The sequence below is a fragment of the Lissotriton helveticus genome, chromosome 11 (assembly GCF_964261635.1).
Source record: "Lissotriton helveticus chromosome 11, aLisHel1.1, whole genome shotgun sequence".
Lineage (NCBI taxonomy): Eukaryota > Metazoa > Chordata > Amphibia > Caudata > Salamandridae > Lissotriton > Lissotriton helveticus.
The window spans coordinates 976,805,300-976,828,736 of record NC_136072.1 but is presented as its reverse complement, the minus strand read 5'-3'; the positions used below and the strand labels follow the sequence as shown (position 1 = coordinate 976,828,736).

Here is a 23,437-nt window from a genome sequence, read left to right as displayed (position 1 = left end):
TCAGCACTCGCCTCATGAAGGACCACTCAACAGAGTCAAAGGCTTTCTCCATATCAAGGAAAACTGCCACTGCCCTGATGTCCTGTTTCACGTGCTGCATTGTACCGAATACCGTTCGTAAATTATACGTAAGATTCCTGTCAGGAATAAACCCCCTTGTTCTGCAGCTACCGGTAACGGGGCCAGCAGAGCTAAGCGGTTGGCCAAGATTTTAGCAAATAAATTGGTATCGACGTTGAGCAAGGAAAGCTGCCGATAGGATCCACATTCCTTCGGAGGTTTTCCTGGCTTGGGGACTGCAACTATGATCGCTTCCCTCATAGATTGTGGCATCTCGCCCGTTACACACATATCTTCTAATAGCGCTGAGATATGTGGGAGTAGCAGGTCTAAAAAGGCCTTATAGAAGCCTACTGTGAGGCCATCCGTACCCGGGGCGCTATTTGCTCTCATTCCCGCCAGTGCCTCCCCATCTCTTCTTTTTCAATGGGGAGCATAAGGAACTCTCTATGTGTGTCCGTTAGGAATGGCAATTTGATATGCTCTAGATAATCTAGAATTTCTGCACCCGAATCAGTAGCCCGGGAGGCATACAGTTCCGAGTAATATTGTTTATATCTGTCCGCTATTTCTGCTTCATTCGTCAGCGTTTCTCCCTCCACCGACCGGAGCTCAGTGATAAGCGCCTTACTGCGTTTGGCTTTCAAAATTTGTGCCAGTACCGATCTGGCCTATCACCTTCCCCATAGACACGTGCTGTAGCATATTTGCCCAGATGCTTGACCTCACTGTCTGCTGCCTCTTGGTATTCAGCAAGCAGATCCTTCATTTTGCTAGCAGTGTCTCCACTCTCCCCTATCAGCTGACGCGCCTCCTATTCACCCAGCTTTTGCTCCAGTACCGCTAATCTCTGACGTATGGATCGGAGAACCCCTGAGTGCTTGACCATGGCCACCCCCGTATGTACACTTTAAATGCCTCACAAACTGTTTGATAACTGTCTACGAAGCCAACATTAATATCAAAAAACATTTCTATGGCTTCTGCCAGCTCTTCCCTGAAAAGTGGGTCTAGCAATGAATAAGGGGGAAATCACCATGTGAACTGCTGTATAGATTTTTGGGGAGGGGCCAGGATCAGCAGCAGCGGCGAGTGATCCGAGAGAGTTTCTGGAAGCACCTGGCAAGCGCGAACCTGGTCCATGAGAGACGTGGAAGCCAGCCTGTAATCTATGCGAGTGTGCAAATTGTAATAGGTGGAATAATGCGTAAAACCCCCCTTTTCTAGGTGCCCTTCCCTCCAGACATCGCAGAGGTCCCTACTGATCAAAACACTTTCTAATGCTCTAGCAGCCGCCACCGGCCTCCTCACCGGGCCCTCTGATCCATCCATTTCTGGGCTTCTGACTAAATTAAAATCCCCGCCCCATAGGAATTGTGCTCGCTCATAACTGCTTACTGTGGTTGCCAATGTCGTATAAAACTCCAGGCAGTCATAATTGGCACCATAAACGTTCACTATAATCAATTCTACTCCCCTTCCTTTGCACTTGGATATCACATAGCGGCCATCCGTGTACGCCAGCAACTGCTCAATCACATATTCCGATCTGGGATAAACCCAGGTCAGCACCCCTCTGGCGTGGGTTGTAAAGCCCGAGGCATTGATATTACCCCGCAGACCTCTACTGCAAAGCATTGCGCTGTTCAGTTGGAGGTGCGTCTCCTGTAGTAAAGCTACATCTATATTCTGTCTGGTCTGATAGTTCAACACTTTTCGTAATTTGCAGTGGTCGTTAAGCCCTCTAATGTTCCACCACAATGCACGGAGAGAGTCTATTGTTCTCGGTGCCGAAGCTTCGCTAGGTGACGTCATCTTGCTTTGCAGCGCGGGTATTGCGTCCTGACCTTTGTTGCATGCATGTATTATGTGCACCATAAAAAACTTAACTGTCATTGCTAACACCAAAAACAACTTTACCATTACCCTTCCTCCTCCTCCCCCCTCCCACAGCAGACCACCCACAGCTCGGTCACGTTGCATCCCCAATAACTCCCACTTATCCCCCCCTACGTCCCCCCCAAAACTCGATTTGCTATTCTGTTGTGTGTCACTCGTGGGCAGAGGTCGCTCTTGAACTACAAACTGACAATTGCAAACAATTACTTGACCTCTCCCCAATTCACCAACCAGTAGTGTCACAGCCTCTAAGATCAAGCACCACATGTCTGTTTAGTCCAGAGACGCGTAACCTGATCCAACCCAGTTCCCGGACATGCGCACCATGGCCCCAAGTGCCTTCCCCAGAGCGTTCTGGATAACTGGGTGTGATATATTCTGTCCCGTACACGACTGATATACCCTCAGCTTTCCTCCTCTCAACCTCACAGCCATCCGGATGTGACTGTCTTGCAGGGTCAATTTTACCTGAACCATGTTTACCAACCCATTACTACATTTGAGGTCTTACAACTTATTACACCCATAGTGTACCTGATCTGAAGTCTTCAGACAGTAGGCTGTCCGCCCCCAACTCCGCCCATTAGCACTTTGCCCATCTCACTCCCATAATGTCCCTCTGCCAGAGAGCATATATGTGTTTCAATCCTGTTCTTCCAGTGATCCTCCTGCTGCTTCATCCAGCAGTTGCCTTCCTGGGCTCTGGTGTTGTTCTTTGGACCATTCTTTTAGTGCCTTCTGTAAGACCTTTGGGTCTGTGAAGATGTGTGAGCGACCCTGCTTGTTCACCCGCAGTTTAGCAGGGTACAACATGGCATAATCCAGTCCCAGTTCGCGCAGCTGCTTTTTCAAGGGTGCAAATTGTCTGCGTGCCTCCTGCACTCGAGCGGTGAAATCCAGGAAGAGAGATATCATCAATCCCTCAAACACCAGTGCCTGTTTTTCCTGAGCTAGTCGTAGGGCAACATCTCTGTCCCGGTAGTTGAGCAGTTTTTCTATGATTGGGCGGGGCGGGGCTCCCGGGGGCCGGCGAGGCCCCAGGGAGCGGTGCACCCTCTCTACTACAAACATATTGGAGAACACTCCCTCCTGCAGTAGGTTACCAGGAGTTTCTCAACAAAGATTTCTATATTCCCAGTCAAGGTCGTCTCTAGTAGACTGGTGATTAACCCTGGGCGAAGGACTTCGCTGTAGTGTTGCCTACTTCGCCCTTTGCAAAGTAGGCGTAGCAGGCAACACTATGCCCACTCCGTGGGCTTAGCGAAGTTGCCCGCCACCTGCCTCCCTCCCGCCGTAAATAAAAGGCACTTACCTTGGTATGTGGGGGAGGGGGGCAGGTGGTGTGTAGTGGGGCTACGCGAAGTGCGTAGGTGGGCGTAGTTTCTCGCCCACTTTGCGTAGTTTCGCGTAGCCCCACTACGCATACTACGCCCAGGGTTACTGGTGATTCTAAGGTTGTAGCGTCGCGATCGGGCCTCCAAATTCTCTGTCTTATCTTGTAGGACTTGCATGACCTTCCCAAGCTGTTTATGGTCCGAATCCAGTGTAGTATGAGCTTCCTCCACTTCTGTAAGTCTCCGCTTAGACATATCCAACCTCTCCGCGTGTTTGTCCAGGCGTTCTACCATTCTATCCATCCAGTATGAGAGAGCGTCCAATTTAGTGCCCAGAGAGATTATGCCACTCTGCAAACTTCTTTCTATTGATATAAGCATACTCTGGATATCTGGGTCACCTTCTGGAGGGGGATGAGGCCTAGAGGCCTCCTCTGTCATGGCATTGTGCGACTTAGAGTGTTTCTGCTCGAAGGAGAGCTTCGATTGCGATTTGTCCGTTCTGCCCATATTTACTCCAAGATAGGTCCGCCCGTTCAGGGCCCACACTGTCGCCACTCCTGGAGCACTCTCAGTGTAGCCCAGGCGATAGTTATGCACTCCAGACACTCCCAGACACAGTGACTGCAGAAAATCTGTTTGATGCCCCCTAGAAGCTGGACCCTGTCCTTCAGTGCAGCGATTCTTCAGTCGCACCTCCAGTCTCCAACCCCTCTCCGGGAGTCACCCCTGGGGCTTCATACCATGTGCACTCCACGACGCAGCTCTGGCACAGCGCCACATCTCACCATGCCGAGACACCCACTTCTGAGCACACAGACCTCTTTCGTGTGCTGGCCCTTATTTATCAGCAGCAAAATGCAGCCATCTTGCCACCTTCAGGTGTCTCTCTCTGTGCCTTGATGTCACCCAGTGGGGCCCCCACACTGAGGTGTAGGCTGTCTCTCCTCAGCGCTCCCCACCGTGGTCAGTTTCCCATCTCTGGTGCTGATTCCAGTTGCAGCTGTCCCCCTGCGTGCCTCCTATGTGGTGGTGGTAACATGCGCCTCTCCTATTTCCACACAATGGTGGTTCCACCAGGTCACCGGTTCTGGACTTTCCCTTTGGCCACTTTCTTTAAGCCTCCAGGCCCTCACACCTGGATCCCCCAGGGCTAATGGGCGCAGTTCGTCTCCCTCCTCACAGGCGCACTCACTGCTACTGCCTCAGTCTTGCACTGCAGGGGGGAGGCCTCGCGCTGTCTCCTAGCGCCGAGCCCCGCACCGCAAAGTTGCATCAAATCACCAGTGCATCAGCCCAGCAGGGATCCCATCACAGTATCCTCCCACTACCGGAGCTGGGCTCGCCGAGATTTCTGGTGCCGAGCCGGCTCCAAGTCCGATCGCGGCACGCACAATGACGCCGCTCTGCCTCCAGCGCCACTCGAACACGGGGGTCACAGGCCCTGAGGCGCAACGCAAACAAACACCGATATCTCTGGAGTGGTGAAGCCGTGAGGGGTCGGAGGTCGATCCCCACCTCGCGAGAATACTCCGGTAATTAGATTTCGGCCGCAAAGTAGGTATGCATCCTAGAACTGTCGAATTAGTGCAGGATATTGAGTCAGCAACACGGATCTTAAGGCTCAGGTGGCCGTTGCGGTCGCTGGCAAGCTCCGCCCCCTGGTATTTATATTAGCTATGGACCCCTTGGTCCGGCATTTCCAAGGAAAGCATCTCCACAGGGGACTTCAAGTTAACACTGGACCATTGCTGGTCTCACTATATGCAGATGATTTTGTTCTTTATGTCCGTGAACCACACATGAACCTGGCACCTTTAATACGGGAGATCATTTGCTTTGGACAACATTCTGACCTGGGCATTAACTGACATAAATCATTAATATTCACATTGACCTCCAGCACTACCAGCTGGGACCTCGAGATCCCGATTGAGTGGTGCACAGACTGCACCCGATACCTGGGCATACATATCCACCTGGACACCGCCCAAATACTCGGACTTAATACACAACTTGGATTAGCAGGTTGAAAAGTGGCTGTGTCTGTCCCTATCCATGGCCTGCAGAGTAGCCTTGATTAAGAGGATGGTTTTACCTAAATTCTTATATCTATTCAATAACATCCCCATCCCGTTACCCAGCAGTTTTTTTTTAACGTTACGTTCCCATCTCATTAGACTAGTGTGAGGGGGTAAACAATGGCAGATCCTGATCTTTCCATACAACAGAGGGTGTTTCAGCATCCTAGATTTTCATTTATATTACTTGGTCGCACAATGCAGCTATGCCTACGCTTGGTACCACCCTGACGCTAGGATTCCAGTGTACCTCCCTGACGTACTCTCAGAGGTGTTTCCCAAGGGAATGGTTAGAGATCCCAGTGACATTCAGACAGTGTCTACTAGCAGTTGGGCCAGGGACGAACTCTGTCGTCTCATTGGCACTCCCACACTATATTCATCTGCCTTACCGCTCCCCAATGCTCATTGGTTCCCAATCATGAGGGAGATGCTCATAAAACATACACTCTCCAAGTTTGATATTAGCAAAGTGGGGGACTTATTCCCAGGGGGTGTCACATCTTTTCAGTGCAGGAGGAGGAACCTTTCAGCTCCGCTTCATTCATGGACCGGTTTGTGATAGGGAGAATACGCTCTGCATTATGGGCACTCCTGCCCAGCTTTCCCATCGAGTCAGACTTATTAGCTTCCCTCACCACGATTATAGAGAGCCCTAGCGGGGTGCATCGTATTTCTAAATTATATTGCACTTGTTCCGAGATCATCCCCATCAATGATGACAAGGCTCTTCAAGCCTGGGAAGAAGACTTAGGGCATCCAATTATAGACGGACATAGTGCTGTGCTGTCACCAAGGGCGTATCACTCAACAGTTGCCATAAGCTACTTAATTTCAAATTCTTACGCAGACTGTACATCACACAAGTGAAGTCGCACAGAATAGATCCAAACAGACCACACAATTGCTTAAATTGTGGGTCTCCAAGCGCAGACTTTGCCCATCTCACTTGGAATTGTGTAAAGATACCGGCCTATTGGGAATCGGTATACAAGATATTGGGTGAAATGGTTGACTCGCAACGATGGCTGAAGGGGCCCTTTTGGGCTATGTATTTAATTTTCCTAAAGGGGTACGGAAATTTGTTGCCATCAGACTCTTACTGGCAAAAAGAGAAATTGCATTGCATTGGGGCAGTAAATCGGACCCTATGGTCAAACAGTGGCTAACAAGTTTAACATATTGTAATATGAACAGTGAACTCTATGTCAGCACTCTTTCATGTACCTCCCGCCCTAAAGACATCTGGGAGCCACTCAAGAGTTACACTACAACTGACCACCAAGCCTCCGGACATCAATTGGAGCAAGGCAGAGTCCCGGCTGGTGTGGGTAATGTACTATCTGAGTTTTCATGTAATTTATGTGGGCTATTCTCATTCTGTGCTACATTATTTGATATTATCAGCTGTGGTGGAGGGCATTGGCGTTGTACCTTGAGGGGTGGTTTGGGACAAGGGGCAGTGGTCCTGATGCCGGATTTGGGCAAATCCTTGGGTCTAATGTCATCATTGACTCTTTTTAATTGGTGTTATACCTATCTGAAGTACGATGGTCATTATACTGCAATGGTTATTACTTTGAGCACCGATGTTACTCGGCTGTGATTTGTGATATTGTAAAACGGAAAATAAAGTTGTCAAAAAAATTTCCAGCCTGTAGGTCTGTAATGTTCTCTCTTGCCTCAGGTTTCCAGGCTTATAGGGTACCTTTTGTGTCCTGTGTTTTAATAAATGTACAAGAGATCAGTTGACTGGGCAAGAGTGTTTGCTATGTTCAACACTGCGTCCATCATCCCCTTTGGTTTTGCTTTGTTCGCCCTAAGTTGGCAGGGTATGCCCAGACATGGGTCCCTTGCTCACTTTGCTACTGGATTTGAGCTAGCCTGGCTGATGGCGGCTGATTAGCCAGAAACCGGTCCCAGGATGCTTGTTTCCGCTCCAGGGAAGACATGGCTTGGCAGTTCGGGCTGGACTATTCCCATGAGGCACAGGATCAGACTGATTTGCATATGGCCATGTCTGAACTGGGGTGGCGGAGTGAGCTAAAGAATGATGATGGATTAAACCCAGATCAGTTGACTGGGGGTGAGTGCTTGCAATAGTCAACACTCCGTCCATCATCCCCTTTGGTTTTGCTTTGTTCGCCCTAAGTTGTTAGGGTATGCCCAGATGTGGGTCCCTTGCTCACTTTGCCACTGGATTCATGCTAGCCTCGCTGATGATGGCTGATTTGCCTGAAACCGGACCCAGGATGCTTGTTTCCGGTCCAGGGAAGACATGCATCAGCAGTTCGGGCTGGACTGTTCCCATGAGGCACAGGGTCAGACTGATTTGCATATGGCCTTGTCTGAACTGGCGTGGCAGAGTGATGATGGATTAAACCCAGAGCAGTTGACTGGGGGTGAGTGTTTGCAATGTTCAACACTCCGTCCTTCATCCCCTTTGGGATAGCTTCAGTAAAATAAAATAATGTATAAATTTTTTAGTATGCTTGAAATCCAGACTGCATATCTTGTCACTGAACTTTGCCTGTCCAAGATTTTAGTATTCATGGATCCCCACTTACTGAGGCTCAGCTCGGAGAATTTAAAGGTAATATGAGGTAGGTAGGGAAAGGAATTTGCATATCACAAATGCAGGTATCCTTTGAGTAATCAAGTTAAGCATATTGAGGTTGCAACATCTGCTACCAATTGGGTATCAAATATCATTTAGTCTATGCTTTTTATTATTATTAAAATGTCACCACTGCAAGTTTTCAATCTTGTAGTTGAGAAATGCCATTCAAAGTCTTCAAATTCTTATATCTCATTTTTCCATTCCAGGATGCACTGACAAATTTGATAAAGCGATCCCAAATCCATTTTGTCCATTGTCTTGTCCCAAGATCTGGGGCAGAAGGTTATGAAAGGAACATTTCACACCCTTGCAGGCCTGGAGCAGAAGTAGAGACGTTGAAGTCTGCAATTGATGTTCCACCACTGAGAGTACAACTGTTTGGGGCACAGCTACTTGATGCATTACGCCTGTTCAGAATAGGTGGGTATTCATATTTCTGCACATGAAATGGAAAACATGATTTCATCTTGCTCAACAGAAATTCTGAATTAAATTGTCATTATTTTCCTTCTGTCATTTATTGTATGAAATCAGTTTACAATGTTCATGTTTTTAAGGATTTAAGGACTTCGATGCTATGTAAATTGTGGTGAAATTTGAATACTTTTTTATGGCTAAAAGCAAATATCTTCTTCCTTGAGTATTGCCTTTTTAATTTCCAGATTCTAGTATTCTGACAAGTGTTGAACCAGGAGCAACATACTAACTATTATACTTTGGACCACTGATTTAGTTTTTTATCAATAACAACATTTTCTCACTTTGCCCCTATTTTTCCCCAATTTTTTTTTAATCTAAATGAGCAGAATTACTATATTATTGCTCTAGTTTCTGGTCTTTGTGTGAAACTACAGTCAATTGACTTCAACCATTTGTTATGAGACTCAAAAGAAAAAAACAATGTCACAAACCTCCCAATTAAATGATCAAATCATAATTTAAAAAGTGCTGACTAGCCTTGTCAAATCCTTTCTACAAAACAGTCTTGACCATCTTGAAGATGTAGACACAAAATGCAAACTGAATACAGATCATACAAATGAGGCACGACATCAAGAGTCCTAGCAGAAACAGAAGAGGGTAAATTAATATTGGCTAAAACTAAGGCATTTTGGTACAAAACATGTATATCTACTATATATACTGGCTAAGGTTCACAAAAATGTACATGATTCTATTGATTGCATCCCCCAAATATTGGTTATGACTATTTTTTTGTATATCAGTTATATAGCATATTTTTAACACACTGCAAGAAGTGATAGCCACAGGACAAGATGTATCAATTTGAACTTCAGATGATATAACACTCGGTACCCCAATATGTCACTCAAAGAGTGTGATGAATTGTACCTGCTCCATGAAAACATAGAAAGCAGACCTGCCAACACTCACAATGCCATTGTGTTCAGTTGCTGTTTCTGCCAAGGAGAGGACAAAGACTGGTACTTTGCGTTGAACCTGCTTGAAGATGATCTCCAGGGGCCTGAAGTGTGCTGGCCTCCTGTTCTAAGGACTCGGGGGGACACAGATTTAAATCTCAGCTCCACTGAACCCTCTTGCTGAGAGTTCTAACCTGCCAGGAGGTGCCTATTCCAGTTTTGGGCATCTCAGGTTGTTCCTGCTGTTGGGAGCTAGAACAAACCTAAAAGAAGCAAGAAAACCAGTTTCCGATGCCATCAGCAATGCCACGACCTGCACCGAGGCCCGGGGCACCACTCAGCTTGCACCGCTCAGCTTGCACCATTCAGCTTGCACCGCTCAGCTTGCATTGCTCAGTTTGCACCGCAGCTCTGACACCCTTTGACACTGATGACGCCTGCAGTTATCGGCTGTGCCCGATGCCAGGGCTCACACGTCTTGTCATCGCCAGCACCTTCACCCTATTATCGCGGTGCATATAACCATGGAGGGTGACTCCACAAACGCGCCGACTTCTCACCATTACTGGAACCAATGCTTCACCTCCGACGCAACTGTCTTCCCCTGTTCTGGACTCAACACATTGCCTCCTCACAGACACAACGCCTCGCCTGCCCCGTGGTAGCCGGGAAAACCGGCCTTGACCTCGGCACGACGCCTCACCTCCATGACACCATACATCGTTATAGACTTCGTTTCCAAAGTACTGTTTGTTTGGGGGTCCGTGTGACTCTGTGCCCGACGCTGCGCTCCATGCAGTCGGCGTCGTACTTTGGATTTAGTGCTGTCATGATGTCGCTAAAGCCCCAGGTGGAGCTATTTTTTTTCCTAACAGGGCCTCTTTACCAGTACACTTTTTGCTGTGGGGTAAAGAGAAAATGTCCCAGGATGACCCGAATGATAGTATGAACCTTATTGGAGGGCAAAACAGGGCCACCTCGGCTGAACTTTTTTGTGCGCTAACCCAAGCTGTGGCTATGCCAGCAGTATCATCTGGGGTAGAGGATATGCCAATAGTAATGTGACATGAGGAGTCATCTCTAAGTAAAGTTTCTGGCATACCAAGTGAGAATCTTATTCCTTTGCCTAAACAATCTTCCTCATTGATCCCTGTTGCGGTTAGGCCAATAGTAAATTTTGATGTGGAAAGCAATGAACTGTTAGAGAGAAGAGTAGTTTCCTGCATATTGAACACGGATTTCACACTTCAAGACATTGACCTGGACCTTGGTAGGAACTCTAGGTCGCAAGATAAGGATTATGTACCCCACATGACGGTTACACCTTCCCTGACAATGCCTACTGGTTTGCAACTTTTTAGCAGTACACCGATGAATCACACATTGTTATTTCCAGATTATCACCAACCCCAGATCTCGAGGTAATTGATAAACAGTCGTATACACCTGTGGACTAGGAGGTAAAGGTCTCTACTTCATTGCTTTGTTCAAAGAGAATCTTGTAATCTACACTAACACTACTGGAAAGATTTGTAGGGGGGGTTGACGCTATCCATGATACTGTGATAGCAATATTAAAGGTACTAACTAATGGAAACAAAACAGTGAAGAGGTGCTCCAAAGTAACCGGAGTTAGTCCGGCCAATCAGCCCTCACTGAGGCGACTCCTACTGCAAATTCAGGGAGTGCACCTAAAGTGGCATGTACACGTCTCAACTTTGGTTCACAAACAAGAAATCCACAATGTAAAGATACTCTCAAAGAAGCCCCTTCTGTTGAAAGCCCTACATGATCATTAAGATACATTTTTGACCCTGCCTTGGTATAGCCAGAAGTAAGGAGGATATCTGGAGAAAGACTTTCATATGGAACAGGAAGTAGTCCACATATTTACACCCTGTACAAAGCAGGAGCTTAGTCTGGTCGCTTCATGTCCACCTCAATTTGAGCCTAAATGTGAACCATTAAAGTGGAGAGGGAAGAAAGGGCCCAATCAAAGAATCACAAAGAAGAGCCATAAAAAGCTGTGCTTTAGGAAGGGATAGATATCCCACAAGGATCAGAGGGGTTGACTCAACACCTTCAATTGGATTCTCAGGTGATGGGACCACAATGTTTAGTCTCAAGCTTGCCTAGTGAGAGGATCACAGCGGAATCAGTGGCAGTGTCTCCTGCTGGTCAGATATCTTCGTGTTCCTCCTCTCTGAACTCAGCGGCTGCCTCATTCATTGACTTAAGAAAGAAAGAAGAAGAGTTCCTTGCACAAAGAGAAAAAAGACATTTTGAGGTATAAGAATTAGACTTAAAACCCATTGAACTTTAGATTACCCCTGGACCCAAGAGGAACCTTTGTCAAGGAAAAAAGCTGAAGAGCTCTAAGGAGGAGTACTGCCCCTTTGCTGTGTGCTGTGTGTAGTTGGCCTGCAATTGCTGTTTCTGCCAAGGAGAGGACAAAGACTGGAACTTTGCTTTGAACCTGCTTGATGAAGATCTCCCTGGGCTGAAGTGTGCTGGCCTCCTGTTCTGAAGTCTCAGGGACAAAAAGACTTCACCCCCAGCTCCCCTGAACCCTCTTGCCAAGAGTTCTGACCTGCCCGGAGGTGCCTATTCCAGTTTGGCCCTCTGAAGGGTGTTCCTGCTGTTTGGGAGCTGGAAGAAACCTAAAAGAAGCAAGAAAACCTGTTTCCGATGCCATCAGTGACAACTCTGTGATACTGTGACCTGCATCGAGGCCCGGGGCACCCCTCGTGAAGTGAACGACACACTCCCTGGCCTGCTTCGCAGCTCCGACGCCCTTCGACTCTGCAGATACCTGCAGTTATCAGCTGTGCCCGACGCCAGCACTCACACCAGCTCTGTCATCACCAGCGCCTGCATGCTGTTATCGCAGTGCCGATAACCGCCACGGGTGACTCCATGAACTCGCTGACTTTACATCTCACCGCCAACGCAACCATCTGCCCCTGTAATGGACTAGACACGTCACCTCCTCGCGGACACTATGCTTCGCCTCCCCTGTGGCAGCCAGGAAACCGGCCTCAACCTCGGCACCGTCACCTCACCTCCATGACGCGTACATCATCATAGACTTTGTTTCCAAGGTACTGTTTGTTTGGGGTCTGTGTGACTCTGTGCTTGACGCCGCTCTCCTCGTAGTCGGCACCGTACTTTGGATTTCCTGCTGTCACGATGTTGCAATATCCCCAGGTGGAGCTGTTTGTTTTCTACAAGTCTTATTTTAGAAGAAGGGTTGCTCAATCCAGACGATAAAAATCTACCGTATTTGTACGTAGATTTCTGCACATTAGATTTTGTTCCACTTTTCGATTCCTATCAAATTTTGAATCGAGATTTGTCATTATCCTATTTTATGGACATTAAGACTCTGAATTTAATTCAAAGTAGTGACATTTCTCTGGTTACACTATTTGACACAGGGTAAGGGACTAAAGAAATCAAGAGTACATTTTAAGTCAAAAAAGTTTGTGAATATAATATTACAAAATTGTGAAAGTTTTCAATGTAGAGGTATTGATGCTTTTCCTGTATTCGAGGGAGTGGAGAAACAGGAGGTAGAGCCGGATTTATTACGTAGAAATGAGAGGAATGCGGGGTCTATTCAATGCTCTTCCCTAGTGATGATCTTCAGGGGTTGAAAGTCCACCTTGGAAAGAACGGTAGATGGGTGCCATTTAGGAAATCTCAGCTTGATGATGGTAAAGGTGTAAAAGATGATGATCAAAAATGGAACTGGTTGCCGTGAGGTTTAAATAGTGCATGTACATCTAGCCACCCTATGTTGCATCGTAATTAGCAATGAGCTAAAAATCATCTCCTGGAATGCTGCAGGTCTAAAGAATAGCAGAGAGAAACTGCCATACTTGAGTACGTTAAAGGCAGACATAATGTGTCTCCAGGGGACCTGGTGTGATGAAGAGCTACATTGTGATGAATATTTTATGCTCAGTTATAAAGCCAAATCCTCTAGGAGGGGTCACAGAAAAGGGATGGGGGTAGCAATTCTCCATACCAACAAGCTCAAGTGGAAGTATGTGTGTCATAGAGACCCCTTTGACCTTTTGCTGGCGGTGAAACTGTTTCAATCTGTTGGGGAATTAGGTTCTTCTCCTCACTTATTGGTAAATGCCTATATTCCACCGGATACACCCTATGATCCACTTTTGAATAATGTCTTTGCATTCATTAAAAATACTTTAGACAAAAAGGAGGCCCTCCACGTACATTAGTAGGTGATTTACATTGTACAATCTCCAATCTTGCTCTGTCTCAAGTAGGTGATGTCACATCCCTCTTATTGCTTTCCAGACAAAAATAAGAATTAATAAAAAAGGGAAGTTTTATCTGGTGGTGGGGGTGGGGAGGTCATCTTGGGCTATATGATGGTTGACTGCTCCTCGTTTTATTTGTTGGGTGACCTAAAAGTAATTGATATCCCCTTAGTGATCATTGTTTGTTAGTCTTCTCTTTGGGATTAAATGTGACCCCTATTTGCTCATAGAGATTTGATGGGGTCTCCTCTAAATTCAATTAAAAAATAGTAAGAATCCAGTGGGACTACCTAATATTCTTATTCCTAAAGAGTACATTCGAATCAGCCCTTAATAACCTAGGTGCCTGGGTGGGCGATGTGTTGGAGGGTTTCAACATACTGATGAAGTAGATTGTAGCAAGTACTAAACAAAAAACATCTAAGGGTAGTTTTAAACCTACCCACTTCCAATTCTCTTACAAAATAGAGAAATAAACACTCTAGTTAGAAAACAATCCATGCAGTGCACATCTGAGAGGAATGCCAGGGTGTTCCTATTACAGAGGCGTAGGAGCCGGTTTAAGGCCTGTCTATAAAATGAGGCGAGTGATCAGCTGTGGGTTGCACTAAGAGAGGCTGTTTTTATGGGCCAGATGAGATCCTTCTGGGCCTTAGTTGCAGAAGGGTTTGGGCCCAGACCTAAATCCTCCCCCTCAGCAATGGAGGAGTATAGCTGGATTCAAATAATTTCTAATCTTTATGTGGCAAATGGAGAGGTGGATAGCTTCCCTAACCCAGAAGTTGGTACCTCTACCCATAGTTCCCCTTCTGTGAAAGAAGGATATTGAGCATTGAGCGGGCCATTCAAAGAATGCATGCATCTGCTGAGATGGGTCCAGGCGAGATCCTGTTTACCACAGTAAAACAAGAAGGATCACTTTGGAGTAATATTTTGTTTCCTGTTTTTAAAAGATGTTACGGGGACAGAAGTGTTTCCCCCTCCTGGACTAGGAGTAAAGGTATTGCCCCATCTATTGGTGGGAGAGGAGTAGCTTGCTTGCTCTATACGGATGACATAGTAATCTTGGACCTTACCCTCAAAGACCTGGAGGCCTTGCAACAATTTGCTGATGCTCATCACTTGAAGATTAACATCTCTAAAAGTTAAATAATGTGCTTTCATGGCAAGAAGAATGCCACACACTTCAATTTTTCTTGGTTTCTGGGTCCCAAAATGTAGAAATAGTAAAGTCTTACACCTTCTTTGGGAAAATAATGTCCAGTAATCTGAGCAATAACCGGCCTCAGACTAGAGACCTGGGTGAACTTTAGAGGGCGAAGGGAGAATACACTTTTCCTATCTTCTAGAGGACTACAGTGTGAAAATCCCCCCCTTGCTTTTCTATGCTTTGGAAATTATTGACGTAACTTAATGGGGCTTCTTAAACAAAATAGAAGAGAGGGTATTAAGAAACATTACTTTGTGGAACATCATGGTTTCAGTGGAGGTGTTAAGGCTGGAAATGGGTCCAAAAATTGCTTTTACTCAGGGTTTGGCGTGGATGGTTTGCTGGGTGGCTTGCCTGGAGAGAAGTGATGAAGATACTTTAAGGTTTCTTATGAAGAAAGAATTTCTCGTAGACAAAAAGGAAAAGTCACTAGTCTACAGGAAGCTTCCATATGCTGTAGATCAGCTTTGGCTAGATTTAAACACAGTATTCACATTGCCTGTGTTGCATTTAAAAGCTAGTTTAAAACTGGCCACCAATCATCAAGATTTCGACTGTATAGGGTGGGTGCCTTAAAAAGGGGGGTTCAAAATATTATAGATTAAATTGTAGTAAACATATCACAACCTTATATAAAATTGAACTTGCCACACGGAGTGAGGCGTTTCTGGGTTTTGTAGCGATTAGGTACGCTACCTTTAAATGGGCTTATGGCAAAATGGTACTGAATCGCTGCTGAATGTTACCTTTGTCAGAACGAGATCCAAGATTTGAATCACTTGCTCTTTGTCTGTTCGGCACTTCAATTACAGCGACAAAATTGGCTGAGGACAATTTGCCTGCAGTTGTCTATATGAACTGCCTTGGAAATGCAGCAAACACTATGAATTTTACCAAGGAAATATGTTGTTAAAGAAATTTTTACTTTTTAAAATGTTTTTTGAATTTGTATTGATTGCAAACTTTTCAATTCAAGAATGTACTGTTTCATAAAGCACTTTTAGGGATTTGAATGTGTTAAGAATTTGCTTTGGGTCTGAATAAAACTAAGATTATGTGTGTATTTTATGTGGACCTATTTGGAGTTTCGTAACATAAATAAACTTGAAACTTGAGTGCCTTTTTAGCAGCTATAGGAACGAGGTCCCGCGCCTCCACGGGCCCACCCCCTCCTCACACAGAAATTTTCATTTGTAAATTGGCATGTATGAAAAAGGAAAATTAAATATTCATTTAACTGATGCACATATTACTACAATTTAACTACTGCAAGCAGCAAACACTGTATTACCTGAAAGCTTTTGGAATATCATTGGGGGTTCGATGCTGCCCCATCATTTACCACATATTTATGCATAAATATGAATGTAAAAATTAGGCAGGGGATTAATGTTTAAACATTGCTTTGCCCTCATCCATGACCACCGAATAAACCCAGGACAATATTGTCACATTTCCATTAATTTGAATCACCTATAAAGTCAGGGGTTAAGATTTACTCCTGGGAAATGTGCTCTTGCCTAGTCCTGAGTAAAAACAAAAATGCGTAACTGTATATATCCTAACACTGCTTAAGCTGCCAATACATCTGAGGCACATTTTTACAAGCATTTTACAGGCAATGTTCTACTGATCCTATTTACGTCCTTTGCTGGTAGTGCCCTTATTATAGTCTCAGCGTGTGTGTTCTTGCTGTGCGCTCTTTCTCAAACTACTTGGGCCGATTTTCAAACACATTTGTATCTGTAAGTGTTACTTATAGGCACAAATGATTTCTTTTATGAAAGCGAATCCAGGTGTGATATTTGCACTCAAGATATTTGCAGATGCATGATATAGTGGCAAAGGGAAGTAATGTGATGCTTGTGTCAATTCTGCTACTGAGGGTAGCGGATAACATAACATAACATAACATAACAAAACATTTGTAAAGCGCGCTACATACCCGTGAGGGTCTCAAGGCGCTGTGGGGGGGCTGCTACTGATCGAAGAGCGAGGTCTTGAGAAGTCTTCTAAAGGTCGTCAGGTCCTGGGTCTGTCGTAGGTTGGTGGGGAGAGTGTTCCAGGTCATGGCGGCGAGGTGGGAGAAGGATCGGCCACCGGCCGTGGTTTTCCGGATGCGAGGAACTGTGGCGAGGTCGAGGTTGGCGGAGCGGAGGCTGCGGGTGGGGGTGTAGAAGCTGGGATGGTCATTGAGGTATACCGGTCCGGTGTTGTGGAGGGCCATGTGTGCGTGGATGAGGAGCTTGAAGGAGATCCTCTTGTCGATGGGGAGCCAGTGCAGGTCTCTCAGGAGGGGTGTGATGTGGCTGCATCGTGGGACGTCGATGACCAGTCGTGCCACGGCGTTCTGGATGCATTGTAGCCGTCTCCGGAGCTTGGTTGTTGTACCTGCGTAGACGGCGTTCCTGTAGTCCCGTCTGCTTGTGACGAGTGCATGGGTGACGGTCTTTCTCGTGTCGGAGGGGATCCATTTGAAGATTCTGCGGAGCATTCGGAGGGTGTTGAAGCAGGACGCGGAGACGGCGTGGACTTGCTTGGTCATGGAGAGGGCGGAGTCGAGGATGATACCCAGGTTGTGTGCGTGTTCTGTGGGTTCTGGGGGTCTTCCTAGCAAAGTGGGCCACCAGGAGTCGTCCCAGGCTGAGGGGGTGGAGCCGAGGATGAGAACCTCTGTCTTGTCTGAGTTCAGCTTCAGTTTGCTCTCCTTCATCCATTCAGCGACGGCCTTCATTCCTCTGTGGAGCTTGTCTTTGGCGGTGTGGGGGTCTTCGGTGATGGATATGATCAGCTGGGTGTTGTCGGCGTAAGAGATGATGTTGAGGTTATGTCGTCGTGCGACATTGGGTGAGCTGTGCCATGTAGATATTGAACAGCGTCGGGCTGAGGGAGGATCCCTGTGGGACGCCGCAGATGATCTTGGTGGTCTTGGAGCGGAAGGGTGGGAGGCGGACGCTCTGGGTTCTGCCGGAGAGGAAGGATGTGGTCCATGCCAGGGCCTTCTCTTGGATTCCGGCGTTGTGGAGGCGTGCTGTTAGGATGCGGTGGCAGACCGTGGTGAAGGCTGCTGATAGGTCCAGAAAGATGAGGGCGGCTGTTTTTCCTTTGTCCACCAGGATCCTGATGTCATCAGTGGCGGCGATGAGGGCGGTCTCAGTGCTGTGGTTGCTGCGGAAGCCGGACTGGGATGGGTCCAGGATGCTGTTGTCTTCGAGGTAGCGGGTCAGCTGTCTGTTGACAATCTTCTCTGTGACTTTCGCTGGGAAGGGGAGCAGGGAGATGGGCCGGAGGTTCTTGAGGTCCTTGGGGTCTGCTTTGGGTTTCTTCAGTAGGGCGTTGATCTCGGCGTGTTGCCAGCTGTCCGGGAAGGTAGCTGTCTCAAAGGAGGTGTTGATGGTTTTCCGGAGATGGGATGCGATGACTGTGCTGGCTTTGTTGAAGACGTTATGTGGGCATGGGTCCGATGGGGAGCCGGAGTGGATGGAGTTCATGGTCTTGATGGTGTCTTCATCGCTGACGTTGGGCCAGGCGGTCAGGCGACTGGTGCGGGTGGAGCTCGCGGGGGTGGTACCGGCGGTGGATGTGGGGGTGTCGGAGTTGAAGCTGTCGTGGATGTCGGTGATCTTGCGGTGAAAGAAGGTGGCCAGTGAATCGCATGTCTTGCGAAGGTGGGATGTCGTTGGTGTTGGAGCTGGGGTTGGAGAGTTCTTTCATGATGCTGAAGAGCTCTTTGGAGTTGTGTGCGTTGTTGTCTAGGTGGTTCTTGAAGGCGGTCCTCTTGGCGGTCCTGATGAGTTGGTGGTGTCTTTGGGTGACGTTGTTGTGGGCTGTGTGGTTGTCTGGAGTTCGGTCGCGAAGCCATCTCTTCTCCAGCTTCCGACAGGTGTGTTTGGAGGTCCGGAGGTCTTCAGTGAACCAAGCGGCTTTCTTGTTGGTGTGATTGGTTGTGGAGGTCTTGAGTGGGGCGAGGGTGTTGGAGCAGTCATTGATCCACTTGTTGAGGTTGATGACGGCGGCGTCGGGGTCGGTGGGGTTGTCGGGTGGACTAAGGGTGAGGGTGATGGTCAGCTGGTCCTTGGTGACCTTGCCCCAGTGGCAGTGTGGCAACTGTTGGTTGCGGTGGTGTGTGGTGGGTTTCCTGAAAGTGAAGTGGACGCATCTGTGGTCTGTCCAGTGGGGTTCGGTGGTGTGGATGAAGGAGACGTGGGGGCTTGCGGAGAAGGTGGGGTCCAGTGTGTGTCTGGCGGCATGGGTGGGTGTCGTCATGAGCTGTTTGAGTCCGAGGTTGGCAAGGTTGTCGATCAGGGCGGTGGTGTTGGTGTCGTTGTTGTTCTCGAGGTGGAAGTTCAGGTCCCCGAGTAGGATGTAGTCCGTGGAGGCGAGTTTGTGGGTGCTGACGAGGTCGGCGATGGTGTCGCTGAAATGTGGTCGTGGTCCGGGTGGTCTGTAGATGAGTGTTCCTCTGAGGGTGGTGTTGGGGTCGGTGTGGATCTGGAAGTGCATGTGCTCGACGGTGGTGAGGGTGTCATCGGTGTTGATAGAGACTCCATTGGTGCGGTCTCTGCGGGAGATCTTGTAGCCCTCAGGGATGGCTATGGCGATGCCGGGTGCCGAGGTGGCGTTCAGCCAGGTCTCTGGCAGGAAGGCAAAGTCCGGGGTGGTTGAGTCTAGGAGGTCCCAGAGTTCGATGGCATGCTTGCGAGCTGAAAGGATGTTGAGGAGGAAGCATCGGAAGTGGTTGGGTTCTCTGGTTGATGGGTTGGCGGGCCGGATGCTGGTGAAGCTGCAGTTCCGGCAGGAGAAGGGCCCTTGGGTGTTCTTCGGGGTGGCCCGGTAGCAGGAGTGATCTGGTCCGACGTTGAGTGCGTGTAGGGTGCTGGAGTCGTAGTGCAGTCTGGTGTTGCGGCGGCCTCAGGGTCCAGGGGTTCTGGCGCTGGGCGCCGTCCAGGCGCGGACGGGCGCATACGGGCTTGCCTTTGGCGCGCCCGCTGCGCATCCAGGTGACGGTTGACATAAAAGGAGAGGATGGAGGGAGGAGCAGCTGGGAGCGGGGCGGTGAGGGAGCGTGGCCGCGGGCGAAGTGGCGGGAACAGAGGACACAGAAGGCAATAGGGGAGGGGGGGCTGGAGGGAAATAACAGCGGGAAAAACACAGGCGCAGGAGGGGATACAAGCAGTCCGAACAGCAGCGGTCAGAAAGGGCAAGTACACATATCAGCGGTAAAAAAGGGAACCAGCAACTTGAAAAAAACAGACCACAGAGGCGTGGAGCGAGGCACAAGGGTCTTGAACCATAGGAGCAGCAGCAGCGGACGGGTGAGCGCTCACAGGGTGCTGTGGGCATAAGGGGAGCGATCCGGTCCCTGGAGCAGGGTCGGAGGTCATTGAGGATTGGAGGCTTAGAAGGTTTGCCAACATTCATAGAAGCCCAAAAAGTGTAGGGCCATGTTATCAAGAAAGGGTGATACATTATCGCCACTTTTATCGGCAGAAAACTGCCGCTAACATGGAGATAAAGAGCTTGATAATATGTCCTGGAGAATTCCTATAGAAGCCCATGTACTGGTCGAACATGGGCTTCTATTGGGATTCTCAAGGGCATATTATCAAGCCCATTATCGCCGCTTTAGCGGCAGTTGTCAGCCGGTAAAAGCGGCGATAATGTATCGCCCTTTCTTGATAATATGGCTCATAGTATTTAACCACTTGCCTCTAACATATTCCAATCCTAGAAATTTTCAGATGTTTACTCCTGTCAAAGAAAGGTGTAATCATGTTCCCTTTTTTACCGTAACAGACGTATCATTGGAGGGATTCAGGGAAAGTTGTTTCTCCATGAGTAAAGCTATTGTTCCTGATGTGAAAACGAAATACCCAATAAAACTTATGCGTAGGCTCCCTTAGGTGGCAAAGCTACTCTGCATACAACTGCAAATCCAAAAAACCCTTTGCATGAATGCAATTAGGATTTCTCGGTGGTTTTGCAGGTGTAATCATGACAATATGTAACTGTTGCAGGTGTCTGGGAGTTCTCTGTGAAATCTTTGTGAATTCCTAACTATTGAAAATTTACACTTGTTGCGAGGAAGTATACTTGCAAGTGTAGTTTTCAGAATTTTACTGTAAATCGGGCGAAAAGTGCTTAAACTGATAGGGGCAACCCTATGGACTGAAGTAGGCTCCACTTCCTGTGAGTTATGAGTTGTGAGTTAAGAGCTCTCAGGACAGCTGCTTGAAACGGTATACAACCTTTACAACGAAACTTTTACAACGAACTACCATTACAACGCAACTTTTACAACGCAAACTATTACAACGCATTGCTCTGGGGGGCGCTCTAGGATAGGGAATAGGTTAATTTACTATCCAATAACCTTCCCTAGTGTCCACGGGGACTGGAGTTGGAATAGTAAATTAAACTATTCACTATCCAACACCCAAAAGCGCTATGCGTTGTAATGGTATGCGATGTAAAAACCGCGTTGTAAAGGTATGCGTGGTAAAAGTATGCGTTGTAACGTCATACATCCGCTTGAAACGGTTTCACAAATTAGAAAGAAGAATAGGATCTGTTCCAAAATTCATAAGATTGTATCAGAGACAGTACTGGTGTAGAATATACATGTGGGAGCCTCGTGTCAAATCAGCAGTGTTTGTTTTGGATCAGGATAGTATGCGCATAATGTGACATTCACTCCTCCCCATTTCTGACATTTTTTCCCCCCGCCATGCCCAACAAGTCCCAGAGCCGGAGCATGTTGTCCAAGGCGTAGCCTTTTCATTCACATCAAACCAGGTAATTCATCACAGTCCAATAAGAGAAAACCAACCTGTTTGGATATACAAAATTACTCACAGCATCATGTTTTAGCTGCATCAACCTATCAAGTCGCGGGAGTGCCCGTTCAAGACCTAACCAATGCCAGGCTCTTTTTGGGGAAATATAAAGTACAACATCAAGACAAAACATTGACAAAACTTATTTCCTATCATGCCTTTCAGATGCCTATGATATCAATGCAACAATGTTTGTTCTTTGTGGAAAAGTTTGAACGTTCGAACGGCAACCAAGTGTATTATATTTTCCACTGCTTCATCTACAAATTAAAAAACCCACCAATCACGTTTAGGTTTTTCTTTATTTAAAGGGAAAATGTGTGACGCTTCCTGAACGTTCTTCAAGGTACATTACCTTTCCAGCTATGTCTGTCTGTCAAGCTAAAGTGCAGGGGAGAACAGGACTAGGTGTAGCCTATTGCTGACTCCACCCCGAAGGCTAGTGAAACACATCGCACATCATTGTATTGACGAGAACAACCTTTAAGTTGCAGCCCTAAGTGTCTGTGAGCAATGACGGGCAATGCATGGAAGCTGCAGTGTTTTAGATTCTACATCTGTCCCTCTGGCTGCTGGGGTATCTGCATGCTCCTGTGCCAGAGACTGTCCCTACTGTTTGGGTAGACATTAGGCAGACATTGTGGAGGCACCTCCCTTGAGGTTTTGCCTCGTGCCAATGATGTATACATACCATTAGTTTGCTCTTTTAAGTCTTTCCTCTCTGACCTCAACTATATACAGGCCTGCAACAGACCCACCCACTGCAAGGGCGGCACCCTTGACCTCATCATAGCTAGAGATCACATCATTCAACTGGATGACATAGAACCATGTGACTGGTCGTATCATCACCAAATCTCCGTTCACATTCAGGAAAAAGTATTGCTTAGACAAGGACAACCGCACTTGTAATCTGAGAGACATCAACATCTCTAACCTATCCAACTTGTGCAAGAATCTTCTGGAACCTCCCACTAACATGAATAATTTGGAAGAGTTGACAGATGATTACTTCAACGCCATGTCAAATATTCTCGACTCTGCAGCTCTGAAGCAACTCAAAAGGATTCCTTGCAAACAATCCAAACCTTGGTTAAATGGTGGCCTTAATGATGAACGTTGCAAACTCAGGCTCTTTGAGAGATGTTGGAGAAAGGCCCCCTCCACCTCTAATCTCAATCAGTTAATGAAGATGAGAAGCGCTTATAGCAAACTCATTTGCTTTGCTAAATCAGTTAATTTCAGAGTTCAGCTTGGCAACGCAAAAATCTGTCCCAAGAAACTGTTTGATATCATCAAACAACAGGCTAATCTGATTCCTCCAATCAACTCAGCTGGACCCAGTGCATCTTGTCGCTCTTTGAAAGTAGTTGATGCTGAAACTGCTCGGCCCATCTAGGTTTCCTCAGCAATAACCTCTATCACCTTTGCCAGACATTTTCCCTCGCTCCATGAAGTTATGCTTGACAATTATTTTCACTTTGTGTTTGAAATATGTGCTGGGCAATGCTGCTGGGGTATCTGCATGCTCCTGTGCCAGAGACTGTCCCTACTGTTTGGGTAGACATTAGGCAGACATTGTGGAGGCACCTCCCTTGAGGTTTTGCCTCGTGCCAATGATGTATACATACCATTAGTTTGCTCTTTTAAGTCTTTCCTCTCTGACCTCAACTATATACAGGCCTGCAACAGAGCCACCCACTGCAAGGGCGGCACCCTTGACCTC

The 23,437-nt window shown here is 47.3% G+C and overlaps 1 protein-coding gene across 1 annotated transcript in view; it reads left to right on the top strand.

Moving 5' to 3' along the window:
- Positions 1–23,437, top strand: part of MYO18B (myosin XVIIIB) — a 1,710,199-nt gene that overhangs the window by 681,214 nt on the left and 1,005,548 nt on the right. Inside the window, exon 21 of the mRNA XM_078665559.1 lies at positions 8,201–8,414. Within this exon, the coding sequence (XP_078521685.1) occupies positions 8,201–8,414 (214 nt within the window). The remainder of the gene's footprint in view (positions 1–8,200; positions 8,415–23,437) is intronic.